This window comes from Vitis riparia, chromosome 14 (genome assembly GCF_004353265.1).
Source record: "Vitis riparia cultivar Riparia Gloire de Montpellier isolate 1030 chromosome 14, EGFV_Vit.rip_1.0, whole genome shotgun sequence".
NCBI lineage: Eukaryota > Viridiplantae > Streptophyta > Magnoliopsida > Vitales > Vitaceae > Vitis > Vitis riparia.
Genome location: NC_048444.1, coordinates 18,668,954 through 18,682,130, shown reverse-complemented (window position 1 = coordinate 18,682,130; position 13,177 = coordinate 18,668,954). Strand labels below are relative to the sequence as shown.

General features: G+C 32.2%; 1 protein-coding gene across 5 annotated transcripts; it reads right to left on the bottom strand.

The window, feature by feature from the left end:
- Nucleotides 1–2,977: 2,977 nt before the first annotated feature.
- Nucleotides 2,978–9,148, bottom strand: LOC117931168 (probable disease resistance protein At4g27220). 5 transcript variants are annotated; one of them, XM_034852077.1, is made up of 6 exons: nt 9,067–9,148; nt 7,299–8,999; nt 6,509–6,967; nt 4,793–5,276; nt 3,454–4,267; nt 2,978–3,135 (listed from the first exon to the last, which is right to left on the bottom strand). In XM_034852077.1, the coding sequence occupies exons 1-2, from the start codon at nt 9,075–9,077 to the stop codon at nt 7,916–7,918; spliced, it is 1,095 nt and encodes a 364-aa protein (XP_034707968.1). In that variant the 5' UTR covers nt 9,078–9,148; the 3' UTR covers nt 2,978–3,135; nt 3,454–4,267; nt 4,793–5,276; nt 6,509–6,967; nt 7,299–7,915. The 5 variants fall into 4 exon arrangements, with proteins under 5 accessions (XP_034707968.1, XP_034707965.1, XP_034707967.1 ...); XM_034852076.1 differs by lacking the exon at nt 9,067–9,148 and having other exon boundaries at nt 4,793–5,112; nt 7,299–7,939; XM_034852074.1 differs by lacking the exon at nt 9,067–9,148 and having other exon boundaries at nt 7,299–7,939.
- Nucleotides 9,149–13,177: the final 4,029 nt, after the last annotated feature.

Here is a 13,177-nt window from a genome sequence, read left to right as displayed (position 1 = left end):
TGTTTGTTTAGCAAACCTCACAAGCTTCTGTTCAGGAGGCTACACTTTCAACATTCCCATCCTTGGACCATGTAGTAGTGGAAGAATGCCCGAAGATGAAAGTTTTCTCTCAAGGCTTCTCAACCACACCAAGGCTAGAGAGAGTAGCTGTGGCAGATAATGAATGGCATTGGGAAGGTGACCTCAATACCACCATTCAAAAGTTGTTTATACAGCTGCATGGTATGTACCAATTCACCAAATTTGCTTTCCATGAACGTTTATAATGATCCTTTCCCTTATATGTTTGCTAGTTAGGCACCAGGGCACTCTATCCATTGCTATGCTTTTCATAGCAGAAATATTTTTAGTAGCTTAAAATGATTGTCATTGTAATATGAATGAATGCACTACTACAAAAATTATATCCTTGATGACTAAGGCTCCAATCTTGATTTTTAGAAAGGGGGATGAATTGTACAGAGGACCCAATCTTGGCCCTCTTTAATAAGTTCCTAAGTATAGAAGGCCCATATCTGCTCTCAAACACCACAGCTTGATACTTTTTATTTTCATGGCCCCTTCTTTTTAAACCCTCTCAATGTCTCTCCTGCCATCATCCTCAGCTGCTCCAGCTACATCCTTCACCACTAAATCCCATTTCTTTTGGTCCACAGATGTTAACCAATTCAAACTTCAGTTCTATGACCATGTCTGGTTTCATCAAATCATAAACCATCTCCTCCTTTCAAGGCCATCTTCAGTGGAGATTTCTGTTTTCAATAATTCTGATTGCTCCTTCCCTGCAACAGCTCTCTTCCTTCAAAACCAAGAGATATGGAGTTTGGGCTAGTGTTTTCTATTCTCTTTTGGAAATGGGTAGGCTTAGAGTTTTGATTTTTGAGATAGGCCCTACAGAACTTGGATGCAATGTGATAGTCTGGGTTAAGGTTTTGGTTTCTTAATATGTATGTGGCTATGTACATGTGGCGGTTGTTGCTCCCTGAGGTTGTTTGGTAGTGATCCTGAAAAAATTAGAAGATGGTAGAGTCTCACTTCCTCATGTTCAACATGTGTTTTGTGTAGGCTATTAGCATTATCAAAGAGAATTTGGGAGGGTTTTTTGGTGTGTGATGTGAGTTATGAGTGAGAGCAAACTCGAAACACAAGCTGAAACATATAAGCAGTGTGATTTATTAAGTTTTTCTTGAGAAGTTAATCCCATTATTTTTCAGTTTTCCTTTCGAAAAATTACTCTAAAATCCAAATATGGTTAGAAGTTTTTCTCTCCTTTAATGGTCAATATAGGATGTAATATTATTTTATTAATATAGAAAAAAAATTACATCAGATTTTCAGATTTGAGAATGGAACAAGCAACATGGTGATATGGCAATTAGACTTATAGCTAAAGAGGCATCTAAAGTAATTGAAAAGACCCAATCACACTGTTAATAGTAGAGAAATGGAACTCTACATAATTATAAAACATAATAACTAAGATCAATCTCACATTTGGCTAGAAAAAATGGAGGGCTGTCAAGGAAAAAAAAAGAAATAAAGCAAAATAAAGGGAACCTTACAAGATTCTTCTAAATATGCAGGGTACTATGTATTCTATTCCCATTAATAGATCAAGCAAAAGCCTAATGGCATTTCATCCTTTTATTTCATCTTATCTTTTAATTTATTTTTTATTAGCCCCGCTTCCTTGCTCGAGTTATGGAGCTTATAAGGATAAAGGTGGGATATATGAGTGGAGGGGGACTGGATTCATATTGGACCTTGTTGTATTACATGTTGGCTTTATCCTTGGCCATTACAACCCATCCATCTATAGATGAGTCACTCCAAATTAACCTTTTTGGTGAATGGAATGTTTTGGTACTCTGCAAATGGTTGAGTTCCATATGCTAATTTCTAAACATGCATTTCTAGGTCTCATTTGGTTGATGGATGCAAAATATCAACTTTGAAGTTCTATATAATTTTGATCTTATGTTACATATTTTTATTATGCAACACGGGGATGGATTTTTTTCTAGGATGTAAAGGAAAAGTAAATTCATTGTGCAGGTTGAGGGAGAAGTTTCTTGGTTGGAATAGCTGAAAACAAGGAAAATGAAAGGGCTTGTTTTGAAGAAGAGTTCACAGCTAAAAAAGATTTGTACGAAGGCAAATGTGGTCCTAGAAGCAGATAGAGCAATGGAATATGTAATTGATGCTATGGAGTCTACCATTAGACTTTTATAATATAGAAGTTTAATATTGCTGATATGTTTATGATTTATTGATTGCTTTTGTAACATCCCTTTTGTTGCAGGAGTTGTCCATGGTTTTTTGTCCTTGAATAAATTGAGCATCAAGTTGCCTAGGTTAAAGAGGAAGGTTTTATCTGGAAAGAAATACTTGAAACAATTGAGAAACGGTTAGCAACATGTGAAAAGTAGAGCAGCATGTGAGAAAGAGAGTTGGTTGGAGAAACAATGTTGGGTATTTTCTCATATTTGTATTGATTCTTTGTTCTATTCTATCCCTCCTTATTTTTTTATGGTTGTTCAGGATGATAATTGATGCATTGGTGGAAGCGTCACTCATCTTACTCCCAGTCATGCTGAGAAAGCTTGTTCTTCGGTTAATAAACTTTCAGGTACTATGGTATCATACTTTATACCAAGTACTATTTTAGTAATATTGGCAAACTTGGAATCATATAGGTGGTTTCTATGTTTGTTGAATTTCAATTACATTGAAATAATATCTATTCTGCTAACCTATTTACCAGATCAATTGCAACTGTTCTCATTGATGAATGTTTCTATACCCTTTTTTTACCTCAAGTCCAATTGCTTTGAGCCCAACCAACTATAAGCAATAATAAATCCATAAATAGAGATTTATACTATGATTCAAGTGGAGATTCATTATGAGACTCAAATAGTGACCATCCATAATTATGAACAATGTGGAAAACATCATACAATCCAACAAATCTATATAAACCTAAAATATAACCAAATTGATTGAGATAGAGTGATACATATTGCATTAACATGGAATCAATCCAGCCAAAGAGTAACATTCCCAAGAACAAGACATGATGTAATCATAATGCCGAACTAGCTCCCAATTCCACAATCTCAGCCTCAACATTACCTGAAAAACATAAATAAATCATTATGAGCATTTAATAAGGTTAAATAAAGATATTACAATTACTAGTGATTGAAAATGGTATATATATTTGTTTATACCATTTTCAGTTGCAGAATAGAGGTTTTCAGATCTACTTTATTTATTTTCAAAATATAGAAACAGAACATTCTGCAATATCATTTCCTTTGATGATAGGATAGATATTTCAGAAAATAGTTCAAAACGTTTCATTTTAATGGTTGCTAATTGGTATAATAATAAATGTCTAAGTATGAATTGCGCTTGATAAATCTAAAAAAGTCTCACATCAGTACATACCATGTGCATTTATAAACGAATTATGGATGGTGGTATTCAGATCATGCTGACAAGGCCACTCATCATCTCCCACTTTTATTCTTTCTAGCCTTGGTGAGAACATTTTCATCTTGGGGCATTCTTTCACCAGCATCTGCTCCAAGGATGGGAATGAGAATATATAACCACCTGAACTGAAGCTTGTGAGGTTTGGCAAATACAGAAGCTCCATGTGTTGTAATTTGTAGAAAGTAATCTCATCTGTTGCTTCCCCTCCTTCGTTGGCAACTACTTCTTCCATCATATCTGATTCACCTATTTTGAGTGTTTTGAGTTTTACCAGACTTTTAGCTACCGAGGGTGATATCAAACTTCTCAGACTACCACAAGACTGCACATCTAGAGTAGCTAGATTTTGGAAAGATACTGAGGATGGTACCAAATTGATCAATTTTTCACAATCCAACACTTCAAGACTCTCTAGACCCTGCAAGTCAAGGCCTGGTTTTGAGTTTTCCTTCCACAAATGTGTCAGCCCAGGAAGATCATCCAACTTTATTTCTCTTAACCGTCCAAGCCTCTTGGCTTGATTTTCCTCGTCAAATCCTTCAAGTTGGAATACCTCTTTGACTGAACTACATTCTCCCACTTCTAGTTTTTCTAGATTATGTAATATTTGAAGCATAAAGGAAGGAATCACAACCAAAATATCTCTATAGTCATATACACACAGAACTCTTAGTCTGGGAAAGGAATCCACTGGAAATTGCTCTGGCCATATTTCTGTATCTCTGTTGAGACCCAATTCTAATTCCTCCAAATTTGGGAATGCAACCTGGGAAATGGTTGGAATAAAACAAATTTTTTCAGTCAATTATAACTAATACATAAATAAGATACGCACATCTACAAAGAAGTGTTGTTTTATTTCTCAATTCCAAGTAAAGTACATGGCAAAATTAATATAATTTTTTATGCTGTTTACAGAAGATGCACTAGACATCCACCTCCAGATTTCTAATTTTATGCTGTCATTTACCATTTGAGAAGTATGATGATGGCAGGTGTAAGTCACTTAAATAAAAATGGATTGGAAAGGTGGTTCACAATTGTTTACTATAAGTTGGTTGGTTATAGATTAAATAATTTTTGGAAACCAATAAAATTTACAATAAATTGCAATATTGGTTTGAACCATATACAGGGAGGAAAAATGGAAATCAAGGATGCTCTCTAAAGGAAGTTGTGGATCAAGTAGGGGCCAATAATCAGTTTTGGGTTCTGCATCCACCTTTTCATGGGTCAAGTTATTTAATGTAAAATTTAAGGAAACGTGATAACGTAAAATTAGGAAACTTACATGTGGGAGCAAGAAAAGGGGCATATCAAGATTTCCCTCACCATGTCTTTGTTGGAATGTTGGAGTTTCGAATGCAAATACATTGAGTTTATGACAGTCCAACACCTGCAGTTGTTCCAACAATGGCCACTGTGAAGTATGTGCCCCCGGGTAGAAACTCCTGAGTTGAGGTAGATTGGAGAGAGAGAGATCAGTTATTTTAGGGAATACGTTTGTATTCTCTAATGAACTACAATCCACATTCATTTGTCTCTTCCACATCAAAAACCGCTTCTAATGAACTACAATCCTCTACCATCAGCATCTGTAGACTCTGTAACCTTTTCAGCATACAAGATGGAAAAATATTCAACAATTGTCCACATGATAATACAGTCACATGTTCTAGTTTGGAGAAGGAATGTTGAGGAATTTGGTTGGGCCATATTTTTTTCACATTATCCAGTCCCTCGATATATAAGAACTCCAAGCTAGGAAATGCAACCTGTAGAGTTCATCCCACCGTTTTGTTATTTATATATTTTGACTAACTGAAAAATGAAAATAATCCATGTGTAGGAAAACACAATAAACTACATCTTAAAGAAGGGTGGAGGAAAATGTACATGCTTAAACAAGTTTAATTTCATTGTCTAAAACTATAAGAATTTGTAAGGAAAAAATCAGTCAAGAAATAGCACAGTTTCCATGGAATTCATTTTAACATAACTCTCATACATTTGAAATGTTCCAAAAGAGTCGTCTCTTTGGTTTTTTTTTTTCCATTTTTTATTTAATTGTTAAAGCAAATTACTTTAAGCCTTAAATATTTTGATTGATTCTTATCTAATTGTCTTAAAAAAAATTAAACCACCACAGTCTCGTGTAATTTGGATGAGAATGAATTCATTATAAATTACAAAAACTTATCATAAAAAAATACTACTTAAATACTTTTTATTTGTCTATAAAAAATTCCATTATCTAGATAATAAATTAATAAAAAATAAATCCATAAAATTCTATACATTTATCACACAACAAAATAAAAATAAACTACCACTAATTCTAATATATATTTCTTAATTAAAAAAACCCAAAACATAATTTACATTCATCTAAATATTCATTAGAGTAAACAATTCAATAAATTTTGTAAATCAAAAAATAGAATTTGATATTCTTTCCCAAATTAAAAATATAAAAGTTAGTGAATTAATTTCAATAATCAAACATATACTTCAATTATAAAACCAGTATGCAAAGATATGTACACTGTATATAAGTGCTAACTTAGAAAATTTTCTAGCATTTTTTTACTAATAAAGTATAATTAGAAATCATTTTTATTATTCCAATACAAATTTTCATAATAATTATATAATTAATTATTATAAAACTTTTATAATATTAATAATTCAAATATTTTAAGATATTTGAATATTATTTTTCAAATTAGAGTAAGAAGAAATATCATAATTAATTTTATAAATATTTTAATATATACAAACTACATTCAACGTCCACTTTCAAACCTGAATAAAAACAAATAAATTAAACATTTAATTATATTAAACTCTATTATGAACCGTTAAGTTAAATTTAGGTGAAAAATGAAAAAAAAAAAAAAAAAAGAGAGAAACAAGAACCAGCTCAATCTAAATTTTCTTTATTTTCCTCCAATAATTTGATTGATAACAATGTTAAAAGGAAATGGATTCTGAGAGATAAACTGACCCTTTCATCAAAGAACACCGGGAAGGGGGTATCAAGGTCTGCATGGTGAAGCCTTTGGAGGGAATGATATCCAGGGGAGACGAAGCTTGTGAGGTTGGGCAAAGATTCCAGTGTAATATCGCTTAATTTAGGGAATATGATATTGCCTACAAGAGCAGAAGCCATGGAAGAAAGGAAATGATTTTTGGAGCTGCCACAGTTGCATATATGCCTCAACTTTGGTAGACCAATCAACCTCAGTTCTCCTAATTTAGGGAGGAGCTCAACATGCCCATCATCAACATTTAGCTCTTCAAGATCAAATACGTGTTCCAGCTGACCACAGTTTTCCACTATTAGTTCTTCCAAATTCTGTAACAAACTAAGTGGGAATAGTTTCAATAGTGACATGCAATTCTTCAAGACGAGAGACCGGAGGTTGCCGCCCAAGGAAAGCAGAAGTTGGCCATCCCTGATCTCCTGTAACATGAGAACCTCTGAGAGCGTTGAATACATTGTATAAATAAAATTGCAGATATTAACATAGAGTGAAAATAAAAGCATGATGATAATATGTTTGTCAAATTAAAAAACCAGTCTATTAATTGTATTCCAGTCAATGCTCTGTTTTGATTGGTGACGTTTTATCTTTGCTGGTAAAGTCTCATCAGATGGGTTTTGGGATCGAATTTAAATGAGGGGATTCTTGCTGACTCAAATCAATTAATGAGGGGCTAGTCTCCAAGTATTTGAATTGAAGTGATTAAAAATGCATTGACTAGATAGAAAGGATTATCAAGGTTTGACATACCGGTTGGTTGAGAGGTGGTGTATTAGGACCAACAATTGTGCTTGCAGGCTTTGAGAGCACCGGGTTCTCCTCAAAGCAGAAATTACTGAGCTTGGGTAAGTCCTTTAATGTCAAGTGTCTCAATTCAGGGAACAGAGGCACATTAACGGTATCTTCTTTTATTTCTTTCCTTCCTTGGGAAACCATCTCAACCATACTCTCGCATCTAGTTACTTTTATTTCTACAAGTCGGGAAAGGCATCTAGCCACAGACAACGAGAAGAGAAATTTCAAGCCATCGCAATCTTTCAGTTCCACTTTTCTCAAGCAACCAAAGGACCCTGCTGGAAATTGGCCACGACATACTTCTTGTAAGTTAATCAGCTGATTGAGAGACAATGTCTCCATAACAGGAAAGGCACCATGTGATGGAGTCAGATCCATCGAGTTCACAATATATTGAATCTCTGGACTGCTTTCGACATTGAGATGCTTTAATTTTAAAAAACCCTCCCCATCTAATTTGGAAAGAACATTAGTACCACCACACAATTCACGCAAGTGTAGATCTTCGGTTCTCTTCAACAACTTGATGATACCATCCACCAGATGGAGGCTTGTATCGAACTTGTTGAGCTTCAATGTTTTATTGGCTTCAAAATTCCTCCCCAGCTCCAAACATCACCTACAAATATTCTATATCTCACCAAGGTATCAAAGACTATGTCTTTTGGCAGCAACTTGGCATCTGGTATTTGTATGTCCAAAGAGGTTAAGTGAGACAAATGTTTCAACTCAGCAAGGCAAGCATTACTCTTTCCTTCCCCCTCCCATTGAGTAAAGCTATTTTCCATACACAAATCCTCTAATTGGGACAAGCTTGATATGACATCTGGTGGAATTACTTTTAGTTTGTAAGAACCCTTCAAATCGAACAGCCTCAGATGAGTCAACTGTGCTATTTCTCTGGGCAACTTTTCAATATCAGAATACATAAGGCTAAGAATTTCTAATTTCTTTAGCTCTGCAATTATAACAATCTCTCCCAAGTTGCATCCATCCAAACATAATGTTCGAAGATTTGTACGGCAATGACATGATAAGGGCAGCGATGGAAGTTCCATTCGAGATAAATCTAATACTTTGAGTTGCTTCATCTCTTCAAAAAAATTGTTTGGGATTTGCATTGCCGAATTGGTGTTTACATCATAACATCCAAAAAGTTCAAGTTTTGGACATACCAGCCCTTCTGGAAGTTCACGAATATCACAGTCATGCAGACTTACCCAGGTGACCTTCTGGAGTTCATCTATCCTTGGCCATCCTTCCACTCTTACAGTAGTATTCTGGAGTGTAAACACATGATGTTGATCGGATGCAATTTTTCTGGCAGTACTCCGAACAAGATCATGCATTCTAACAACTGCATTATGGCCAGTTTCTAGTAAAAAATTTGAGGATTTGAGGTTGTCAACCAATGTATCTATTCTATTTTTCGCCTCTTCCAATGTATTAGTTCCTTGAAATAATCGCAGACCCACACCATATTTCAACAAGTCCCTAATACTGATATCATTTTGAGAAATTAAACCACAAAGCAAGAAAAATGACTTCACTTCAACTCCCTTCAAGTGTTCGTAGCTCAACTTCAGACTTGAGTATACATTTGTTGTCAGTCCTGTTACGTTAGTCGAGGTTTGCGATTTCAGTTGTAGCCGGGCATCCTCCCAAATGGACACACTCTTCTCGCCTTTCAATGCCGTTGCCACAGTTACTATTGCAAGTGGCAAACCCGCGCATTCTTTTGCTACATCGACAGCTATAGGTTGCAACTCTGGATTTTCAATGGAACCAGCTGTGTTCTTAAATAAAATCCATGTTTCATCTTCTTGCAAAGGTTGAACTCGAAAATCCTTTTGAGTATCCATCTCATTGGACAAGATGTGTTCATTTCTAGAAGTTAGCACTAATTTGCATCCTTTGTGGTGATCTGGAGAAGGAATTCCTATTTTCTCCAAGTCAAGTTTCGCCCAAATATCATCCAAGATGATGAGGATGGTCTTCTCCTCGTTCATCCTCTGATATAGTCGAGCTGCTCTTCCCTGTTCACTCTCCTCCTCAAATTTCATACCTAGAAGGTCTGCAAGTTCCCCTTGAATTTTTTTAAGTCTGGAGTCTCTAACACAGCTGCCGTGACCACCTTGTCGAATAACTTCTCTTGAGCAGCTTGTTCAGCCACTTGTTTCACCAGCGTGGTCTTCCCGACACCGCCCAACCCCCATACCCCGATCTTGTTGATCTTGGCATCCCTTAAGGCCTCCATGACTTCATTCAAAGTCAACATTCTTGATTCTAAGGCTTCGGAAGGTGCAGACCTTATCCCTTGCAGAGGGGCACGATATGATACCTTCTCAAATTGGCCATCTCCAAGGATTTGAACAGAAACCCCTGCCTTCTTCCTTGCTTCCCTGCTGAGCTGGTACCGGGACTTCAAATTAGGACACAACCCATTGAAACAACTCTTCCGCGCCTCCTTCTCATCTTCAAGGAATTTGCAAGCATTTTGTATGAACCCATCAGCACGTTTCATCCACTTGCAAACACCATCTTCGATTATATGTCCATTCCCAATAGCTTCATCCACAGAGTGCTGCAGCCTAGCCCTGGCATCCCTCAGCTTCTCAACCTGTTGAGATAGGTCCTCAATGTTGGCACGGTAGTTAAACAGATAACCCAGCTGACGTACAGCTGGATCAACCAGGTACTCTGAAACTTTTGCTGCAACCGAAAGAACAATTTCTAACATTTTCTACTCGCGACTCCTTTCTTCTCTTTTGGAACACAGATCAGATCGATGACAGAAAGCCAAAAGAACAGAAGCAGTAAACTAACAACAGGCTGATAGCTACAGGAATCAGAATTGCAAGACCAGAAATCAAGGAAATTGAAAGGTTTAGCAAGCAAAGGAGCAGAGGGGAATAGACATATGAGCAAAATGAGAAAGAAAATGAGCAGAGGAGATCAGAATGAGTATGAGGGTGGGGAGAGTTGCAAACGATCTGACAAAGGGCTATGGAGGGGAATAGAGAGAAAAAGCATATGGCTGCTATTGGATTCAACTTGAAGAACAGAAGCAGAGATGTTAAGGCTGATGATGTGAGAAAGGAAACAAGGAAATGAAAGATTTCAGCAATGAAATGTGAAGAGAGCTCTCACCAGCAAAATGAAAATGAAAATCCCTGGAGGATGAAAATGTAGAGTCAGGAGACAATGCTCAAACAAGGCCTCTCAATTATTCAAAATTGAAACTGAAACCCAAGCCAGGTCAATAATCGTGTCTTCAAACCTGCCATTAATTACTGATTAGAGTAAAAATAGAAATCAAAATTGAAAAATATAAATTAAACATTTTTAAGTTGAAAAATAATATAAAACCAAAAGGTAAAAATTATAAAATATAAAAAAAATATATATGTTCTCATTACATGAAAAGTATAAAAAGAAAATTCTATATAAGAAAGATTATATAAATATTTATACATTTTTAATCTTTTCATAGTTTATTTAAAAAGAAGTAAGCAAAAACACAGTGAGATAAGGTCAAAATTGTTGTCTACCATTTTTCCTCTTCTACCATTTTTTTTTTTTTTTATTGTTGTCTTTTTCTCATAATTTATTTTAATATTTCAAGATCCATAATTAGTCAAAATTGTATTATTTAGTCTATAAGCTAAGTATGGGAAAAAAATCAAATAAAATAAAAATTAATTAAAAATTAAACATTTTCAAATTTTTATTATTTATAAATTAAATAAGAAAGAAAATAAATCTTCAAATAAATATAACAAAACCTTAATAGATAAATGCTCAATAAATTAATAATCTTATTTAAATAGGAAATTTTTTGATCCAATTGGATTAGTTTATTAAATAAATAAACTGTTAAATAGAAAAGTTAATGAATTTTTTAAAAATTCTTAAGTGACAATGTATAGGAAATCATGAAGACATCGTTTTATACTTGTCAAATTTTATTAAATTTTTTGAAGTTTATTAATTTTTAGGTTATTTTTTGTTGATGAAAAATTTAAAGGAAAAAAAATAAAGAGTAAAAATAAAAAGAAATAAAAAATAAAAAATTATTAATAAATTATTTGTATATATTAATCCACATCTATCTAACTGAAATTTAAATTTTTATATAAAAATTAAATAATTTTAAAATATATGAGTTTTAAATAAATTTTAATTATATTTAATTTTATATTATATTTTTATAGTAAAATTAAATATGGAAATAGTATTTTTTTTATTAGTTTTTTTAAAACCGTATTAGTTTATGAATATTGAGGGAGAGAGAGAGTCCTATCCGATAGGCATTGTTGGAGAGAAAATGACATCATCCTGACATCATATATTGTTGGAGAGAAAAAATGCATATCACTTAGAAACCGGAGTTTTAGGGTTTGAGCCCTTGACAAAACTTATGTTTAAACTAGCCCCTTGCCACATAGAAGTCATGTCATTTTTTTTTTTTCAAAATTTAATTAAAAATATTAAATTGTACATTATTATTGAAATTAAAAATATGTTTTTTAATAATAATAAATTATATATTTAAACTTAAATATCTAATATTACTTCAATAAAGATAAATTGATAAATATAATAATAAATAAATATTTTATTTATCAATAAATTAATAATATTAAAATAATAAAGTTATATGAAATCTAAATAAGATGCCAATTGAGGCTTCACTTATTTTATTTTTACTTTAAAATTTAATTAAAAATATTAAATTTTAAATTATTATTGAAATTAAAAAAATATATACTTTAATAATAAAAATTTATATATTTAAACTTAAAGATCTAATATTACTTCAATAAAGATAATTTGATAAATATAATAAATAAATATTTTATTTATCAATTAATTAATAAAATTACATGACATATAAATAAATATAAAATTATATAATTTATTAATTTAAGTTATATTACATGTAATATTAGGAAGGGCCATTTTTTTTCCATTATATAAATGTTTAATGGGTATTTTTTGTGACTTTGATGAAACTACTAAAAATTACATTTTGTAGTAGATTTTTTCTAATTAATTTCATTAACTAATTTCAAAATGTATCTTCAAGTCATATATATTGTGTGTACAAATAATAGTCTTTTCTTACGTTAAACTATAAATATATGCTTTAAAATAATTAAAAAAATCTATATATGGAAACTTAAGAATATACTATTATTTTAATAAAGATAAAATTGTCAAAATACAAATAAATTAATATCTTAAAAATACAATAAATTAAATATCTTAAATAATAAATTATATAATTTTATATCTTATTTAGATTTCATATAACTTTATTATTTTAAGATTATTAATTTATCAATAAATAAAATATTTATTTATTATTATATTTATCAATTTATCTTTATTGAAGTAATATTAGATATTTAAGTTTAAATATATAAATTATTATTATAAAAATATATTTTTTAATTTTAATAATAATTTATAATTTAATATTTTTAATTAAATTTTAAAATAAAAAAATTTAACTGAAACCTCAATTATCAATTGGGGTTTTAGTTAAAAAATAAAGTCTTAATTGATAATTAAGATTTCAGTTAAAAAATGAAGTCTTAATGGACAACTCAGCTTCAATTTAAATTTTGATAAAAAAAAATTATAATATTGCTCATATGTGAAAGACTAATTTGTACATAAGTTTTCTAAAAAGGATAAAGGTTATATTTTGTTTTACATAAAAGATAAAAGGCTATTTTGCCCCCAAAACTCTAGAAACTGGGATGAAAGAGGTCCCACCCAGTGAAAGCCTGTCACCTCCTATTTTAAATTACTTTTCTTTTTCTATT

Bases quoted from the DNA above. Each gene is read 5' to 3' on its own strand.
- LOC117931168 (XM_034852074.1), bottom strand. From the start codon at position 7,721: ATGGATCTGACTCCATCACATGGTGCCTTTCCTGTTATGGAGACATTG. The intron at 6,968-7,298 runs GTATGTCAAACC...CTCATGTTACAG, and splicing joins CACCACCTCTCAACCAACCG to GAGATCAGGGATGGCCAACT. The intron at 5,277-6,508 runs GTCAGTTTATCT...TGAACTCTACAG, and splicing joins CGGTGTTCTTTGATGAAAGG to GTTGCATTTCCTAGCTTGGA.